Consider the following 19,124-nt stretch of genomic DNA (forward strand, 5'->3'; position numbering starts at 1 on the left):
AAGGTTTTACCACCCCTGGTTGCGCAATCGATATGCTGATAAAATTTGTGTCGAGGCACAGATCTGGGGAAGGGTATCAAAACATTTCTGCAGCATTGAAGGTCCCCAAGAACACAGTGGCCTCCATCATTCTAAAATGGAAGAAGTTTGGAACCACCAAGACACTTCCTAAAGCTGGCTGCTCGGCCAAACTGAGCAATCGGGGGAGAAGGGCGATGGTATTGACAGAGCTCCAGAGTTCCTCTGTGGAGATGTGATGCTCTCCTGAAACTCTCCACAGAACAAAGGGACAGCATGTAATTTCATAACCCAGCCCTAGCCTGTGGTTAACCAATTAGAATTCCTTGCAATAAAACTAAGCCAACGGCCAAATAAGGTTGGACCAATGAGAACGTGCCACACGTTCTGTATTATTAATAGGTTTAGGACTGTCATTCCTGGCAGATGTTGAACTGAAAACCAACTATTTCCATTGATAATTCCCTATTACAGAAAAAACACTATTTCCATTGGTAATATCCTATTACAGAAAAAACACTATTTCCATTGATCGTTATTATTCTATTGACTTCTCGTCCTCTGTCTCTGCGTTGTGTATTTATCTTCTAAATATTCTGTTTGAATACTTCCATAAATGCAATATTTAAAAAAAAAGAAAGAAATTGGTGTAAAAATGTCTTACCTGTTTTTGCTTTGTCATTATGGGGTATTGTGTGTAGATTGATGGGGGGGATTGTTTTCTAAATATATTTTAGAATAAGGCTGTGGAAAAAGTCAAGGGTTCTGAATACTTTTCGAATGCATTGTAGTATTTATGTGCATTTATGTGACAGATAGATATGACCTATCCTAACTGCCATTGGTAATAGAACAGTGACTATTCACTGGCATTTTCAACCTCTCCCTGACCCAGTCTGTAATACCCACATGTTTCAAGCAGACCACCATAGTCCCTGTTTCCAAGAACGCCAAGGTAACCTGTCGAAATGACTATATCTATATTCATATCTGTAGCCATGAAATGCTTTTAAAGTCATGGCACGATATGTATTGATATGGTATGTAGGTTGTGTGCTGTTTTTAAATGTTTGCAGTTCTGTCCTTGAACTGTTCTTGTCTATTAATGTTCTGTATTATATCATGTTTTGTGTGGACCCCAAGAAGACAACACTACATGATCGAAAGTATGTGGCCACCTGCTCATCGAACATCTCATTCCAAAATCATAAGCATTAATATGTAGTTGGTCTCTACTTTGCTGCTATAACAGCCCCCACTCTTCTGGGAAGGCTTTCCAGAAAACCATGTGTTTGCTGTATTTGATACCATTCTGTGTGCTTGATTGTATACACCTGTCAGCAAAGGGTGTGGATAAAATAGCCAAATCCACTCATTTCAAGAGGTGTCCACATACTTTTGTATATACAGTGTAGCTGCTGATAACTCAATAGCTAAAGGGAATACCAAACACCGTCATCCCCAAAACCATATAATTGCCTTTGCAAATTATTTCCTTGCAATATTATTAATTTTGCTCTCAATACTTTTAGATTAAAGGTTTGTTATTAATCTCATTTTAATTTGCAATACTAAGAATTTTTTTCTCTAATTCAAAAGGGTTGCTTGATATTAACGGCACAAAAGTAATTCCACAGATTGACAAGTTTCGGCAAGTCTACCACCCACTGCTTTTGAGTCGGACTTCCTCTTGTGGTTTTATATTAGAAAGTAGAAACTCGGCCAAGCTTCCCCAAGCATATGAAAGGTCTTTGGCGTCACCACCAGTCCAGTCAACATATCACAGACACTTTGGTTATCATCAAGTGCTCCCTTCTGTCTCAGAGATTGCTGTCAGGGAGAGCCCTTTGTAGGTATTGGCTATTTCAAATTTCAATGATAAATCCAATGATACAGGTGACAGATGAACTTATGTTTTCCTGTGGTTAAGGTTTGTGGTAGAGTAATCTTGTGAGTAGCAGTAAAAAAAAGTATCTCCTGTTCACCCATGCATGATTATAACCTGTTTTACCTGTGACCTTATACACATGAACCACCACCACCACCACCGGACCCATAATAACACCGATGAGACTGCCCTCTAGTGGTGAGAAGTGACAGACCAAGACAAATACAAATAGAAAAACATACATCTTACCAAAATGGCTCTTACACCTCCAGTATCTGTCCTGATAACTATGTATGTGCTCTTCTCGAGCCCTTTGCTCCTTCATCTAAAACTAATACATAACCATATAATAATTCCATTAGAGAACTACACTTACTTACATGTTCAATTAGCCTATAGGCTGAGGCATTAAAACCTCCATTGTTTGTGCATCATGTAACATCTCACAGATCCAAAATAAAGTTCTCCATTGTTCTATAGAAATGGTTGGTTTAATTGCAGAATATATTGATAGTACAGTACACCAATAAAACCACTGCCACATCGCGTCCTATTTTACATGGCTTTTACATTTCTCCGATATGTGACATACACAATTGGTTTTCAGCTTATTTTACAAACAGTAATATATACATCAGTATAATAATACATAACATACAGACAGGTTCACGGAGCAACTTGACCCCATCACTTTCAGATGACAGATGGCTGTGTTATGCTGCGTTCACGTGCTAGTCGGAACTAGGAAACTCATAAATGTATGACTTATTACTGTTTGAACGTGTCACTAATTAGCTAGTTGGGAATTTGTGAGTTCCCTAGTTCCGACTAGCGTGTGAATGCGGCATTAGTACACACACAATAAGACACATTCATCTCTTACATGGAGTGACCTATCCCCATATTCATAAAGCGTATGAGTGCTGATCTAGGATAAGGTCATCCTTGTCCATATAGTCTTATTCATTATGACCTAAAAGGCTAAACTGATCCTAGATCAGCACACCTACTCTGAGACACTGTGAATATGGGGGAGGTGTCTGGCCTGACGCATCAGGAGACAGAGGAAATAGACAACCAAAACCACTAAGCCCAAAGACAACATAGGAATTAGCAATACAACATCAAATATGACATTTATCCATTGGTCACCCATGGCCATTCATTAAATCTTTACACATTGACACTTGATTCCCTTTCATTTCATACAGTCTAATCCTGTATAGGATGAGTGTTCATTCATTTTACAACTAGAGGTTAAGCTTAGTATAAGAAAGGGCACCACAGTTCTGGGGTTAGTTCCAGGAGATACTACCGCAGTATCCTGGAGGCTGCAGCAGTATCCTGGAGTATCCTGGGGGCTGATCTGTCATTGGAGACCGCCTTGCGAAGCCTCACACCCCTCCGTATGGACACCAGCATGTCCACTCCCTCCTGGGACTTGGGGGGTAGGTGTTGTGGGTGTTGGGGTACAGAGTTTGTCTCAACTGGGTTCGCTGGCAGAGGGTCCAGAGGGGGGAAAGGGAACTGACCCTCACCAAGGGCATAGGCACTGGCCGCCAACTCTCCTATCTTCTCCACCAGGCTGTGGCGGTTGGCGGCCAGCTGGGAGTCTTCCTCTGGGCTGAGGCCAGCCATGCTAGGGGGCTGCTGGGCGTAGACGCTTCGTTCCAGCCCCCCTTCGGAGCCCCAGGTGCTAGTGTCAGGCAGGCTCAGCAGCTTGGGGGAGACCTTCCTGTACTCCAGGGCACTGGGTGGAGTCTCATCTGCATACTGGTACTCATTGCTGCCCATGCGCTTTTGGGTGGGGCTGTGGGAGTAGCCAGGGGAGTAGCTTGGAGAGTCTGGCACAGTGGGGGTCTTGACTGGAACGATGGGGGGGCAGATGGGGATGGGGCCCGAGGTGGAAGGGGTACGTCTCACTCCTGTTTTGGAGGAGGGGGTTCGGCGGATGGTGGCTGTTCCAGAGATGATGGCTCCATGCCCCCCGTCACGACCTCCATCACCCCCTGCAGTCTCTCCATGCGTACCCCCAGGAGGGCTCACTCCGGCCGGCAGCCCAGCGGTGCTAGCAGGCCTCTTGGTTTGGATCATGCGGCGGTAGTTCTGTGCGATGTTGCTGTGGCGGGGGATGGTGGAGGACTTGTCAAAGTCGGCCTCCCTGCTGGTGCCAGCATCCCCGTTCAGAGAGTAGCACTCATAGTCCGACCCTGAACAAGAGAGAGACAATGTAGTTAAACTGATCTGGTCAAATGAGAGCGGGTTTTTCTAAGAGGATGGATTATATTAGCTTCTGATCAAATAATGTGTGATAATTTGAAGGATGAATACATTATATTTTCTATGATAAAGTATTCCCCTTTAGGAGAAATGAGTATACTAGAGTGTATTTTACTTTGAGAGTGTATGTTGCTTTGAGAAAGTATATTTTCTAGGTACTGTATGTAAGATATTTTAGCTCAATGATAATAACCTGCATAAATAAACGTTTAAAAAAATATATACTGTACAGTAGGGTACTGTTTAAAGGGATATGTGTAGAGTGTTTGTTACCTTGTGAGGGGATGGTATCCTCTGAACAGGATGGTGTGTTTGTCTGGGTGCTGTAGCCACTGGAGTACTGCAGAGATTCCCTGCTATTCTTTTGATGCTCTACACTGAGACCCCGGATAAGCACCATGGCTAGTGTACTGGCTGCTGGGGACATAGCCTCACCGCTATACTGCACACACACAGAGAAGCAGGCACACACACACACCCACAGAGAGAGACGCAGGCACAGAAGGAAGAGAGTGAGAGAAAGAGAAAATACTCATATTACCATACAGTAGTGACAAAGATTAAGATCCACATTTCAACAATGAATGCTGATGGTTGAGTGCTGTATCCACTGTGTGCTCATCATTACCTTGGCTGTGGCTATGGCAGCTTGGGCTAGAATGGACCTATGAGTGTCTGGATGCATCCCAGAGAACCCTTTAGGACTGGAAGAAACCTCCTGCTCCCTCATCCTGTCCAATGACTCTCTCCTTCGCTGTAGGGTGGTAGCCAATAAGGGCTCGTATGTACTCGTTTTGGACCAATCCTATGGTGTTATTATTGAGGCAATGAAGAAATGAACTAAACAATGTACCCTTGGATAGGACGTCTATCAATCAGCTGTTCAGGAGTCTTTTTCATTGTGGTACAATGGAAGCAGTATGGGGGTCCATGAAGAGGTTAGCCTGGTCTCAGATAGCCTGGTGCCAGACTGTTTGTGCTGTCTTGCTAACTCATGTCAAAGACCATAGGATTTGGCAATACAACACAAATAGATCTGAGATCAGGCTAAAATGCTGAGGCCTAAGCATGAAAATGTTATTACAATGTGTTTTAGCAAATCTTTGGCATGAGATATTTGAAAGCTGAGTTTGACAAAATAATGGATAAAGAGGTCATAAAGTTACTATGCATCATGCATTATGCAAATGAGTTGATACAACCAAGGAAAAAGCAATTAGGCAAATAAAAACAAACCTTCCAGCTAGGAACTTTTAATGTGGGTGAGGGGGTGTTGGATCCAGGAGAGCGGTTAAATGTGGGGGACCCAGGAAGTATGCCAGAGCCAGTGTAAGAGAGAGTGGAGCGGAAGGTACCGAAGGATGAGCATGAGCCAAACTGCGGAATGGACAAACATGTCTGAGTCAGCATGTTTATCCCATACCGTAGGAAGATCCCTGGGGGCCACAATACGTGTGTGTATGTGAGTGTGTACTAACCGCAGCGGGAGAGTTGCACTCGCTGACAGACTGGCAGGTTTCTGATGCCTCAGAAGAGGCTGAGCTGGTGGTCTTCTGGAGATGGAAGGAGCGAGATAAGAGAACACTTCTATGACAAACTAACACAGAATATTTCTCTTTTGCCATGGAACCTTTATTCAACTAGGCAAGTCAGTTAAGAACGGGGCCCGAGGTGGAAGGGGTCAATGACAGCCACTAGGCCCCCTGTTCAGGGGTAGAACAACAGATTTGTACCTTGTCAGCTTGGGGATTTGAACTTGCAACCTTTCGGTTACTAGTCCAAAGCTCTAACCACTAGGCTACCCTGCCGCCCCTAATGAACTACCTTTCAGTGCATGCATTATAACATTGTCTGAAATAGTACTCACACACAACTACTTCATGTTTCTAAATTATTTCTTTATTCAGATTAAGGGTACTGCTATGGGATCCCCCATGGCTCTTAACTATGCTAAGTTGTATGTGGGTTACATGGAGAAACAGTCCATTTTCAATCCTCTCAAAATCATATTTTTGTTCTATGGAGGGGTGATGCAAAACAGCTCCAGGAATTCCATTCTTTTCTTAACTCTTGTTCTGAGCATCTGAGATTTACTATGCAATCTGACACACGTCAAATCAGTTTCCTTGATCTTCTGATCTTGTGTGAGGATAATGTTCTATACACTGATCTTTACAGGAAATCTACTGATCGTAATAGTTTGTTGAGGGCTGATAGTTGTCACCCGCTTCCCTTGAAAAGCAGTTTGCCCTACATCCAATTCTGTCGAATCAAAAGAATTTGCAAAAAAAAATCAGATTTCGACAGAAATATGGCTGAGACGTAAAGAAAATTAAAGGAGGGGGTACAAAAATGGTCAGATTAATACTACTATTGAGAAAATTCAAAACAAATCGAGACATGATCTCTTTTAAGGACAGTCTCGCAAAAAGAAGCATTTTTGCATTCTAACTACCAGCTATTCAAAGTGCTCTGAACAAATTAAGGGATTCATTCACAAACATTGCCACATTCTAAGATCCGATGACAGTATCTGTAATGTGTTTTCGGACCCTCCCTTGGTCGTGGGGCAGAAATCTCAGATCAATTGGTAAACTCTGATTTACCACTCCAAAATACCCCTGCACCTCTATTTACGCCTCTACCGGCTGGAAACTACCAGTGTAATGGCTGCGCTCAATGCAATGGCACTTATAAATGTAGATCCTTCAAACATCCCCAAACGGAAACAGATCCCAATCAAAGATGTTATCACGTGCTCTACTAAGACAGTTATTTATCTTATAACTTGTCGTTGTGGAAGAAAGGATGTGGGTAAAACAAAACACAAATTAAAAGTACGAATCTCGGAGCATCGTAGCACCATTAGGTTCAAAAACTCGACTTACCCAGTTGCAACACTTTTTGCTTTTGGAAGTGAACCACTCGATTTCATCCCTACATTATATTGGCAACGAACATGTCACCCTCAACAATTTATTGTTTAAACGAGAGGCTGCCTGGATCTTTAATTTAAAGACCCTTTTTCTCTTCGGTCTCAACGTAGACTTTGATCTGAAGCCATTCTTGTGATGATTGTGATTTTGCTGTTCATAGTAAATGTTTGTAGGCCTATGTAGCCAAATTGTATCTTTGATCGTACGCTATCATTCATGTTTTTTGTATGTTCTGTTTATATCTAAGAATTAACCATTGATATCAGGCCACACCCGGCCATGATTACAGACGCCTGTGTGTGTCCTTTGACACTATATAAACTAGTGACCCGCATTGTTTGTCATTATACCCTGATGAAGACAGCTTGTCTGTCGAAACATTGGTTATAAAATTATTGCATCTGAGCTCCTAGGGTGTGCGGTTCTCCTTTTCTTTTTCTAGTGTTACCATACTCCCAAGTCTTGTTAATCAAGAACGTGCTGGTGAACCTGGAGTGTAGTTTAGGGCCTGACTGACTCAGAGGTGTGCCTACCTGGCTGGTGATGTCAGAGGGCATGGGCGAGGGGGGCTTGGAATGGGTGTTGGCATCCTGAGAGATGAACCCTGAGTCGTGGGAGGAGACACTGCTGAGGCGGTGGACAGCGGAGCTGGGCATCTGGAGGATACTGCACATACTGCTCTTCCTGGAAGCAGCACTGCTGGGAGAGGAGGGAGGGGTCTGATAGGACCAACTGTAGTCTGAACCCTTCAAGTCCCCGATCACCTGAGGAGAGGAGGGAGAAGCACAACACACAGTTAGCACAAGCAAGACATACACTCAGTGTAGTTTTCAGACCTGAGATCTATTCACTAAACTCAGACTTTCATGTAAATCAGTCATTGGTGTCAATGGGAGGCTTGTGTAAAAATCAGAGTTAAATCTGAAGTCTGAAGTCTGAATATCGTATTACCTATTTGACCTCAAGTTGATTGAATAACTCCAGGGTTTATGTGTGTATGTGTGTTAATTGCCGCTGGTTATCTGTGTTTGCTACTCGTTGAGCATGTGTGCTTGCATGATGAGTACATGTGTATGGACAGGAGTGTGTTTTGGGTTCAGGTATTTTGGAGAGTACTGTACGTACCTGCTCACTAGCCGGGGGCAGTTTGTGCGGGTCTTCAGTCAGCACTGTGAGGTCATCAACAATGGCCTGCAGGTGAGTGATCTCTCCCAGCATGGCTATCTCTCCATTCTGAGGATCAACAACAAGACCTTCTACTCAGCAACACACAGTCAAAGACAAAATAGATTAGCTGAAATAACTGTGACAAACTGAAATAACTAACATGAAAGCTGAAACACATCCCTGTATGTTCTACCCAGATGAAGCCCACTAAACAACCCTATAATAGGATGCAGTTTCCCCTGACACTAACCTATATTCCGTCAACTTTTTCCATATAATGGTTAATGGTACGATGTCGGGAAGGTAAACAGATTCTAAATCTGTGCCTAAAAACAAGGCAACTTCTCCCCAGAGCCCACCCCTGGTATCTCAGCAGCCCTCCTCTCTCATCACCATATAATCTAGTCAGGCAAGTTTTTTCCACATACTGGTTAAGGTTCAGATATGGGGAGGATAATCTGATCCTCAATCTATGCTCACCACCACAGGCTGCAGAAGGTTGATGAAAGAACAGTAGCGCCCCCTCTCCTCCAGGAGGGCCCGGCGCACCGCCTGCTTCTCTGTCTCACCCATCAGCAGGTAGAGGTCACTGACGTCCTGCATGGCACTGTCCAGCTGGGGACGCAAGTTCCCCCGGCCTGAGGAGGGGTAGGGTGGTAAAGAGAGAAGAGGAGATAGAGGAGGGAATACGAGAAGAGGTAGAAGAGAGAGGGTCAGGGGATAGCAGAGGGAGGGGTCAATAGTGAGTGAAGGGGAACAGGGTGCCAATGAGGGGCATTGGGTAAGATGGATAGAGTATGAGGATGAAATGAGAGGGGAGGGGGAAAAGAAAGACTGGTGATTATAACACTCTTCTAAGTTTGACCGCCATTAAAAAACAACACTACAGTGAAATGAAACAATGTGTCAATGAGAATAGGATGAAACTACAGCACATACAGTTGAAGTCGGAAGTTTACATACACTTAGGTTGGAGTCCTCTGGTCTGATGAAACAAAAATAAAAATAAAAAATAGAACTGTTTGACCATAATGACCATTGTTTTGTTTCGAGGAAAAGGGGGAACGATTGCAAGCCGAAAAACACCATCCCAACCGTGAAGCACGAGGGTGGCAGCATCCTGTTGTGGGGGTGCTTTGCTGCAGGAGGGACTGGTGCACTTCACAAAATAGATGGCTTCATGAGGGAGGAAAATTATTTGGATTGATGCAACATCTCAAGACATCAATCAGGGAGTTAAAGCTTGGTCACAAATGGACAATGACCCCAATCATACTTCCAAAGTTGTGGGAAAATGGCTCAAGGACAACAAAGTCAAGGTATTAGAGTGGGCATCCCAAAGCCCTGACCTCAATCCCATAGAACATTTGGGGGCAGAACTGAAAAAGTGTGTGCGAGCAAGGAGGCCTACAAACCTGACTCAGTTACACCAGCTCTGTCAGCAGGAATGGGCCAAAATTCACCCAACTTATTGTGGGAAGCTTCTGACCCACTGGGAATGTGATGAAAGAAATAAAAGCTGAAATAAATCATTATCTCTACTATTATTCTGACATTTTAAAATAAAGTGGTGATTTTAACTGACCTAAAACAGGGAATTTTTACTAGGATGGAATGTCAGGAAAACTGTGAAAAACTGAGTTTAAATGTATTTGGCAAAGGTGTATGTAGACTTCCGACTTCAACTGTGTGAGACCATGTGAGTCCTAAATGAGATCAGCAACAACCACTTGATATGGATGGAGGTCCTGAAATGAAAATGATTAACAAGCACAGGAAAATACAACAATGTGATGAAATATTCAGCTGCCATGTATGAGTCAGCCTTATGAAACATGGTGACATGACGAATAAGAGGGGTATGAAGAGGAGGAGGGACAATAACAGTGAGGGAGGAATATTAGGAGACACCAGTATCAGACAGACACAACAGTATGGGTAAGATGGTCACACATAATGACGTGATGATGCACACACATTCACACAGACACACACCGGACAACAACTAGAACATTATCAGGAAATGCCTCATGCAATGCATATGAGAACGTGAGAACAGCACACATACCTAAAAGCTCTACATCAGGGGAATAGGCCAGCGAGGGGGCAGAGGAGTAGACAGATAGGTAGCATGGGTGGAAAGAGGAAAGTTGGGGGGGCAGAGACAAAAAGCTCAAGATAAGAGTTGGCACTGTCATCGTTGTAAGCATGGAAATAGATAAAAGCAGGACTTGCTGTTGTAAACATAAACCTTATATTTTTTGACTCCTCAAAAACTCTCCAAACTTTTTGAATAACACATTTCTGAATTACCCCTCATTGGAAACCTATGACAATGAATTTCACATCCAGGGCACTAGGTGGTGCAATCTCCCAGTTAGGTGATGGTAACTAGCAGCACTATCAACATCCTCTATCTAAAGTCTACAGTCTGTTTTGGACAGTCGCTAATCAGTAGCCATTAGTTTCTAGAAGAAGCCAATCAGATCATGCTACAGGGTGCGGTTAGATGTTACCTTTCCTGGCTTTCTTTTGGAGCTTCATAGTGTCTGAGGACTTCCTCTTTATCTCCTGACGAGACCGCTTGTATTCTGAGGAGGAGAGGGACAATTCACTCTGGAGTTATAACATTTAATGGAGTTATGACTTACATTTGTCACAAAGTTCTTAAGCTTTGACCCCATAACGGCGGGGTTTTCTGTCCCTCACCTTTGGCGTGGTCTTTGTCCAGCAGGTTAGCTGTCTTCTTCCATTCCTCTATCCTGTCCTGGAGAGGAGTGACTAGGCCTTCCATAAGAGTACTGGAAAGGAGAGGAAAGAAGAGGGGGAGTAAGGACAGGACTTGTATGACTTGTAGCACCATTAGCAATGCACAGAGATGTAGGGAGAGCAATCAGGCAAGGTTGAACATGGAGTACATACTTGGTGAAGTGGCGTAATTTAGTCTCAATGCTGCGGTGTCTCATGCACATCCTGGTCAGAGCTGAACCAATGTCCCTGGTGCCACCTGGAGAGAGGAAAAAGACTGGTTCTATTAGTATGGGTTTACACAACCACTGTGGGGAGGCATTGCATATTACAACAAGGGACCCTAGTCAGCTCAGCTTTTGCAGTTCTTTTCTCCAACGAAAATCTTTGAGGAATATGTCAAAAGTAATCAATCCAACATCTATAGGCTGCAGCCCATTCATCCTCAACATAATCTTGCATCTACTACCCTGGTCTGGACACCAACTACATTAAGTCACCCCACCCCACAACCTAGTAAATAACAGCTTGTCTGAGTTGCTGGGGTGTTAAGCCCATGCTGGCCCCAAGCTGCAGGATCCACCGGCTGCAGGCTCCAGTGGCTGCAGGCTCCAGCGGCTGCAGGCTCCACCGGCTGCAGGCTCCAGTGGCTGCAGGCTCCAGCGGCTGCAGGCTCCAGCGGCTGCAGGCTCCAGCGGTACTGCAGTAATATCTGACAGTATTGATAATGCACTGATCCACAGAGGGATGATCGGGAGGGTCTCACATCATCACACACACACCCAGGTAGGCAGGCAGGCACACACACAAATGCATGAACGCACACGCGCATACACACACACACAAATAAACACAAAAAAATCAGCCAGACGAGGACTACCTCCGATGAAGTTTGATGTGTGTATGTGCAGGCATATGTTTGTATGAGTCTTGTTTGTGTAGACAGGTGAAGTGATTTACATAACACCCCGCCCTTCCCAACTTCTCAGCCCTCTATCCAGAAGGAAAAAGGAGGGAACCCTGTAAGGGGATATCCCTCTATTCTTCCTCAGCCTGCTCTGCCTTTCCTGTTCTCTCTGTGTTTCCTAAACACCATTCTTACAGGGGAGCGAGGAGAGACCGGCTTGAACCTGTCTGTCCATGAGAAAGGATCAACCTACCAGCCCTGGGCCTGCACACAGTTAAACCCTTTTAAAACTACTGTGCCAACCTGAACTGTAATGGCTCCAGGAACAATGGTGGATATGTAGCCAGGCCAGAGCATTACAGCTCGGCTCAGTTCAGTAGTTCTGAAAAGGCTATTAAAAAAAAGAAAAAAAGAGTACAACTGCTGATATAACTGGGTCAAATCAAACATTAACTGACTGAGGAATACTGAGGAATACTGAGGAATACTGAGGAATACTGAGGAATACTGAAGATGGTTGCAAACAATGAAGAGTAATCTATTCCATTTGTATAACCAGAGACTATACTAAATCCTTGCTGAAACAAACTCATCATAAGACAAAGAATGATTCACAACACATTCCCCTAACTATTGGCTTCAGTGCTCCTGGGACTACATGAAAAGCCTTCCACCTCACAGACCTCCATCTCCCAAAGGCATCAGGGGTTTCCCAGCCAGATGCTGGTTGGCTTTGGGGGATCCATGGATGTATCCACTGACAATCATGTGTGGATGGGATGATATGTGGGGGGAGTTTAGTAGTGTTGTGATTTCGCTTTTTCCTTCCCAGGTGACAGAAGTGGTGACTGAAAGGGGTAAAGGTGAGAGGTCAGAGGTTAGCCAGCTGAATCTCACCCACTGGGACAACAGAGGAATTGATATAGGGAACAGGGGCCATGTGAGGCGCTTACAAACACCTATCTGTATTTATCTCTCCTGAAAGAGGTGATGATTTGTAAAATACCTGTGTATTTGCATTCACCAATATCGCCAATTTTAGTGAAACTATGGATTGGACTCAGATCCCCATTCTGTCTTGTCTCTTTACAACACTTGATGAATTTGATAATTATTTAAAGGATGTTTGGCCTTCAAATCAATGTGAATATGCCAGTATCACACACATACAGTTGAAGTCAAAGTTGACAAGGAGTCATTAAAACTAGTTTTTCAACCACTCCACAAATGTCTTGTTAACAAACTATAGTTTTGGCAAGTCGGTTAGGACATCTACTTTGTGCATGACAAGTAATTTTTCCAACAATTGTTTACAGACAAATTATTTCACTTATAATTCACTGTATCACAATTCCAGTGGGTCAGAAGGTTACATCCACTAAGTTGACTGTGCCTTTAAACAGCTTAGACAATTCTTCATGGCTTCAGAAGTTTCTGATAGGCTAATTGACATAATTTGAGTCAATTGGAGGTGTATCTGTGGATGTATTTCAAGGCCTACCTTCAAACTCAGTGCCTCTTTGCTTGACATCATGGGAAAATCAAAAGAAATCAGCCAAGACCTCAGAAAAAAAATGTAGACCGCCACAAGTCTGGTTCATCCTTGGGAGCAATTTCCAAACGCCTGAAGGTACCATGTTCATCTGTACAAACAATAGTACGCAAGTATAAACACCATGGGACCACACAGCCGTCATACCGCTCAGGAAGGAGACACATTTTGTCTCCTAGAGATGAACGTACTTTGGTGCAAAAAGTGCAAATCAATCCCAGAGCAACAGCAAAGGACCTTGTGAAGATGCTGGAGGAAACAGGTACAAAAGTATCTATATCCACAGTAAAATGAGTCCTGTATCGACATAACCTGAAAGGCCGCTCAGCAAGGAACCACTGCTTCAAAACCGCCATAAAAAAGCCAGACTACAGTTTGCAACTGCACATGAGGACAAAAAGCGCACTTTTTGGAGAAATATCCTCTGGTCTGATGAAACAAATGTAGAATTGTAGAATTGTTTGGCCATAATGACCATCGTTACGTTAGGAGGAAAAGGGGAGAGGCTTGCAAGCCGAAGAACACCATCCCAACCGTGAAGCACGGGGGTGGCAGCATCATGTTGTGGGGGTGCTTTGCTTCAGGAGGGACTGGTGCACTTCACAAAATAGATGACATCATAAGGACGGAAAATGATGTGGATATATTGAAACAACAACTCAAGACATCAGTCAGTTAAAGCTTGATCGCAAATGGATCTTCCAAATGGACAATGACCCCAAGCATACTTCCAAAGTTGTGACAAGATGGCTTAAAGACAACAAAGTCAAGGTATTGGAGTGGCCATCACAAAGCCCTGACCTCAATCCTATAGAACATTTGTGGGCAGAACTGAAAAAGCCTGTGCGAGCAAGGAGGCCTACAAACCTGACTCAGTTACACCAGCTCTATCAGGAGGAATGGGCCAAAATTCACCCAACTTATTATGGGAAGCTTGTGGAAGGCTACCAGAAACTTTTGACCCAAGTTAAACAATTTAAAGGCAATGCTAACAAATGCTAATTGAGTGTATGTAAACGTCTGACCCACTGGGAATGCGATTAAAGAAATAAAAGCTGAAATAAATAATTCTCTCTACTATTATTCTGTCATTTCACATTCTTAAAATAAAGTGGTTATACTAACTGACCTAAGAGAGGGAATTTTTACTTGGATTAAATGTCAGGAATTGTGAAAAACTGAGTTTAAATGTATTTGGCTAAGGTGTATGTAAACTTCCGACTTCAACTGTATATATAATCATCTATAACCACACACTATTTATTCTTACAGTTTGGGTAGTTGGAGAACGATTTGGGTCACGGGAGGACAGTACATTTCTCATTTGGGACTTCAGCTAAAAAGGTTTAAGGAACCCTGACAGAGAAAATTCTTAAGCATAAATTTGTATACATTTAAGTATTGCACATGGAAATGTACACACAGAGAGACACACACACACACAGGACACACACACAGGGACACATACACAGGACACACACACACACTTTCTCAGTGTTCCTCTTTCCACGACGTCTTTTCACTACAGGAGGCGTCCACAGCTGCAGATCAGCTCTAAAGAGGGTGATTTGGCAGGAGGAGGAACGAAGAAGGAGGAGATGGATGGAGGAAGGAAGTAATGGACCTTTTATCTCTATAACAGACCTTCCCAATGTCACTGTCAGCCACACACACACATCCCCTCTCCATCCTAACCCTACCCCTCATTCCCATCCACACCTGCCAGCTTCCCCTTCCCTTCCCCCCCAGAAGGGATCAGCTGACAGCTACATCCTGGAGGGGACCTGTACAGCAGGCTTCCTGCATACTGGAGACCTGGCCCTGAGCGGACACGCTCTAGGCTCCACGCCTTGGAGTCCCACAGCCACCAAAATAGCCCACACCACAGGCCTGGCTGGAGCAGACACTGGGATAGCCTCAAACTCTCCCCTCACTAACGCCTGTCTAAAATGGATCCATCCAATGCAACGCACATTGAAGGGAATTGCCATTCAGGATGTCCTCAACACAGACAAAGTGGGAAATAACCATTACGAAAACCAGCTGTGTATAACAAAATGTAAGAAATAACAGCTGCCATCGTAAATAGTCACATCTCAGAGGTGGATGAACGTATAGGCACATACTCACACAGGTAGCTACATAGCTGTATACCACCATAGTAAAAGTGGTTGTGTACAGTATTGTTGAGCAGACCAAGCTCATAGACTGGTGAGTGGTTCCAGACCCAGACCTCTGGTCCTGATTATCCCCAGTGATCCTCAGGGGAGGGGAATCACTACTTTAACAGGCTGGCTTTATAGGGGCTGCACTGGCCCCACCAGGAGCTACAGGACTAGAGCCAGGGGCCTCCATCATCGTCTTCAACATGGTGTGTGTGTGTCAAATCTCATTTTATTGGTCGCGTACATATATTTTGTAGATGTTATTGCTGGTGTAGTGAAATGTTTATGTTCCTAGCTCCAACAGGACAGTAATACATAACAATACACGCAAATCCCAAAAATGTACATAAATTAAGAAATATTAGAAAGAGCAATCTCAGAGTCTGATGGTATGTATAGAAAAGTTGTGTACAGTAGTAATTATCAGACCCCTTGACTTTTTCCACATTTCGTTATGTTACAGCCTTATTCTAAAATTTATTAAATCTATTTTTTTCTCATCAATCTACACACAATACCACAATGGAAAAGCAAAAGCAGTTTAAAAAAACAAAACATTTCTGCTCATTTATTAAAAATTTAAAACTGAAATATCACATTTACATGAGCGTTCAGACCCTTTACTCATGACTTTGTTGAAGCACCTTTGGCAGTGATTACAGCCTCGAGTCTACTTGGGTATGACGCTACAAGCTTAGCACACCTGTATTTGGGGATGTCATGGATGCACTTATTGATGAAGCCAGTGACTGATATGGTGTATACCTCAATGCCATCGGAAGAATCACATAACATATTCCAGTCTGTGTCAGCAAAACAGTCCTATAGCTTAGCATCTGTGTCATCTGACCACTTTCTTATTGAGCGAGTCACTGGTACTTTCTGCTTTAGTTTTTGCTTGTAAGCAGGAATCAGGAGGATAGTTATGATCAGATTTGCCAAATGGAGGGCGAGGGAGAGCTTTGTACGTGTCTCTGTGTGTGGAGTAAAGGTGGTCTAGAGTTTTTTTACCCTCTTGTTGCTCATGTAACATGCTTCTAGAAATTAGGTAAAACGTATTGAAGTTTCCCTGCATTAAAGTCCCTGGACACTAGGAGCACCGACGAGCATTTTCTTATTTGCTTATGGCCTTATACAACTCGTTGAGTACCGTCTTAGTGCCAGCATCGGTTTGTGGTGGTAAATAGACAGCTACGCAAAACATAAATAGTGTGGTCTACAGCTTATCATGAGATACTCTACTTTAGGAAAGAAAACCTTAAGACTTCCTTAATATTAGATTTCGTGCACCAGCTGTTATTGACAAATAGACACAGACCGCCACTCCTTGTCTTAACGGAGGCAGCTGTTCTATCTTGCCGATGGACAGAAAACCCAGCCTGCTGTATGTTATCCATGTCATCGTTCAGCCACCACTCAGTGAAATATATGATATAACAGTTTTTAATGTCCCGTTGGTAGGATAATCTTGATCGGAGCTCAACCATTTTGTTATCCAATGATTGCACGTTGGCTAATAGGACTGAAAAGGCAGATTACTCACTCACCGTCAGATCCTTACAAGGCACCCTGACCTACGTCCCCGATATCTCTGTCTCTTCTCAATGCAAATGACAGGGATTTGGGCCTTGTCTGAAGTAAATCCTTTGCGTCCGACTCATTAAAGAAAAAGTATTTGTCCAGTATGAGGTGAGTAATCGCTGTCCTGATATTCAGAAGCTTTTTCGGTCATAAGATGCGGTGGCAGAAACGATATGTACAAAATAAGTTACAAATAACACGAAAAAAACACACACAATAGCACAATTGTTTGGGAGCCCGTAAAAGGGCAGCCATCTCCTCCGGCGCCATTCTTTTATGCACTTTCAACTGTGGGACCTTATCTAGACAGGTGTGTGCCTTTACAAATCATGTCCAATTTATTGAATTTACCACAGGTGGACTCCAATCAATTTGTATTAATATCTCAAGGATGATCAACAGAAACAGGATGCCTCTAAGCTCAATTTAGTCTCATAGCAAAGGGTCTGAATACTTATGTAAATAAGGTATCTGTTTTTTATTTTTCATACATTTGCAAAAATGTCTAAAAACCTGTTTTCGCTTTGTCATTATGGGGTATTGCGTATAGATTGATGTGGGGAAAAAAATATTTGCTCAATTTCAGAATGAGGCTGTAACATAATAAAATGTTGAAAATGGGAAGGGGTTTGAAAACTTTCCGAATGCACTGTATATAGAATGGGCCTTGACTAGAATACAGTATATACATATGAAGTGGATAAAACAGTATGTAAACATTATTAAAGTGACCAGTGTTCAATGACTATGAACACAGGGCAGCAGTCTCTGTGACGTTGTATTATGATAGGAGACAGGCACAGGAATACAAAAGTTTTTTTTATTTCTCTACCCAAAATAGCGTACGTCATGAACATGACGGGAACGAAGCCCAAAACAAACACGTGTGTATATATATATATATATATATATATATATATATATATATATACACAGTTGAAGTCGGAAGTTTACATACACCTTAGCCAAATACATTTAAACTCAGTTTTTCACAATTCCTAAATTGTAATCCTAGTAAAATCCCTGTTTTAGGCCAGTTAGGATCACCATTTTATTTTAAGAATGCGAAATGTCAGAATAATAGTAGAGAGAATGATTTATTTCAGCTTTTATTTCTTTCATCACATTCCCAGTGGGTCAGAAGTGTACATACACTCAATTAGTAGTTGGTAGCATTGCCTTTAAATTGCTTAACTTGGGTTAAATGTTTCTGGTAGCCTTCCACAAGCTTCCCACAATAAGTTGGGTGAATTTTGGCTCATTCCTTCTGACAGAGCTGGTGTAACTGAGTCAGGTAGGCCTCACACATGCTTTTTCAGTTCTGCCCACAAATTTTCTACAGGATGGAGGTCAGGGATTTGTGATGGCCACTCTAATACCTTGACGTTGTTGTCCTTAAGACATTTTGCCACAACTTTGGAAGTATGCTTGGGGTCATTGTCCATTTGGAAGACCCATTTGCGACCAAGCTTTAACTTCCTGACTGATGTCTTAAGATGTTGCTTCAATATATCCACGTAATTCTCTTTCCTCATGATGCCATCTCATTTGTGAAGTGCAGCAGTCCCTCCTGCAGCAAAGCACACCCACAACATGATGCTGCCACCCCCATGCTTCACGGTTAGGAATGTGTTCATCGGCTTGTAGGCCTCCCCCTTTTTCCTCCTATCATAACGATGGTCATTATAGCCAAACAGTTCTATTTTTGTTTCATCAGACCAGAGGACATTACTCCAAAAAGTACAATCTGTGTCCCCATGTGCAGTTGCAAACCGTAGTCTGGCTTTTTATGGCAGTTTTGGAGCAGTGGCTTCTTCCTTGCTGAGCAGTCTTTCAGGTTCAGAAGCTTCTAAAGCCATGACATAACTTTCTAGAAATTTCC

The 19,124-nt window shown here is 43.1% G+C and overlaps 1 protein-coding gene across 4 annotated transcripts in view; it reads right to left on the reverse strand.

Annotated features, from left to right (window-relative positions):
• Positions 1–2,375: 2,375 nt before the first annotated feature.
• The window catches only part of LOC115134092 (protein MTSS 2-like), a 38,073-nt gene continuing 21,324 nt past the window's right edge, over positions 2,376–19,124 (reverse strand). Inside the window, exons 4-14 of one of the 4 annotated variants that reach the window (XM_065022440.1) lie at positions 11,212–11,296; positions 10,999–11,090; positions 10,806–10,880; positions 8,770–8,927; positions 8,248–8,355; positions 7,656–7,886; positions 5,665–5,736; positions 5,423–5,563; positions 4,815–4,991; positions 4,460–4,628; positions 2,376–4,116 (exon numbers count right to left, since the gene is read on the reverse strand). In XM_065022440.1, coding sequence (XP_064878512.1) covers positions 3,218–4,116; positions 4,460–4,628; positions 4,815–4,991; positions 5,423–5,563; positions 5,665–5,736; positions 7,656–7,886; positions 8,248–8,355; positions 8,770–8,927; positions 10,806–10,880; positions 10,999–11,090; positions 11,212–11,296 — 2,207 coding nt within the window. In that variant the 3' untranslated portion in view covers positions 2,376–3,217. Of the gene's footprint in view, positions 4,117–4,459; positions 4,629–4,814; positions 4,992–5,422; positions 5,564–5,664; positions 5,740–7,655; positions 7,887–8,247; positions 8,356–8,769; positions 8,928–10,805; positions 10,881–10,998; positions 11,091–11,211; positions 11,297–19,124 lie in introns of all 4 variants that reach the window. The other 3 variants (XM_029667730.2, XM_065022441.1, XM_065022442.1) reach the window with 3 other exon arrangements.

Source organism: Oncorhynchus nerka, linkage group LG9a (assembly GCF_034236695.1).
Source record: "Oncorhynchus nerka isolate Pitt River linkage group LG9a, Oner_Uvic_2.0, whole genome shotgun sequence".
NCBI classification, from domain to species: domain Eukaryota; kingdom Metazoa; phylum Chordata; class Actinopteri; order Salmoniformes; family Salmonidae; genus Oncorhynchus; species Oncorhynchus nerka.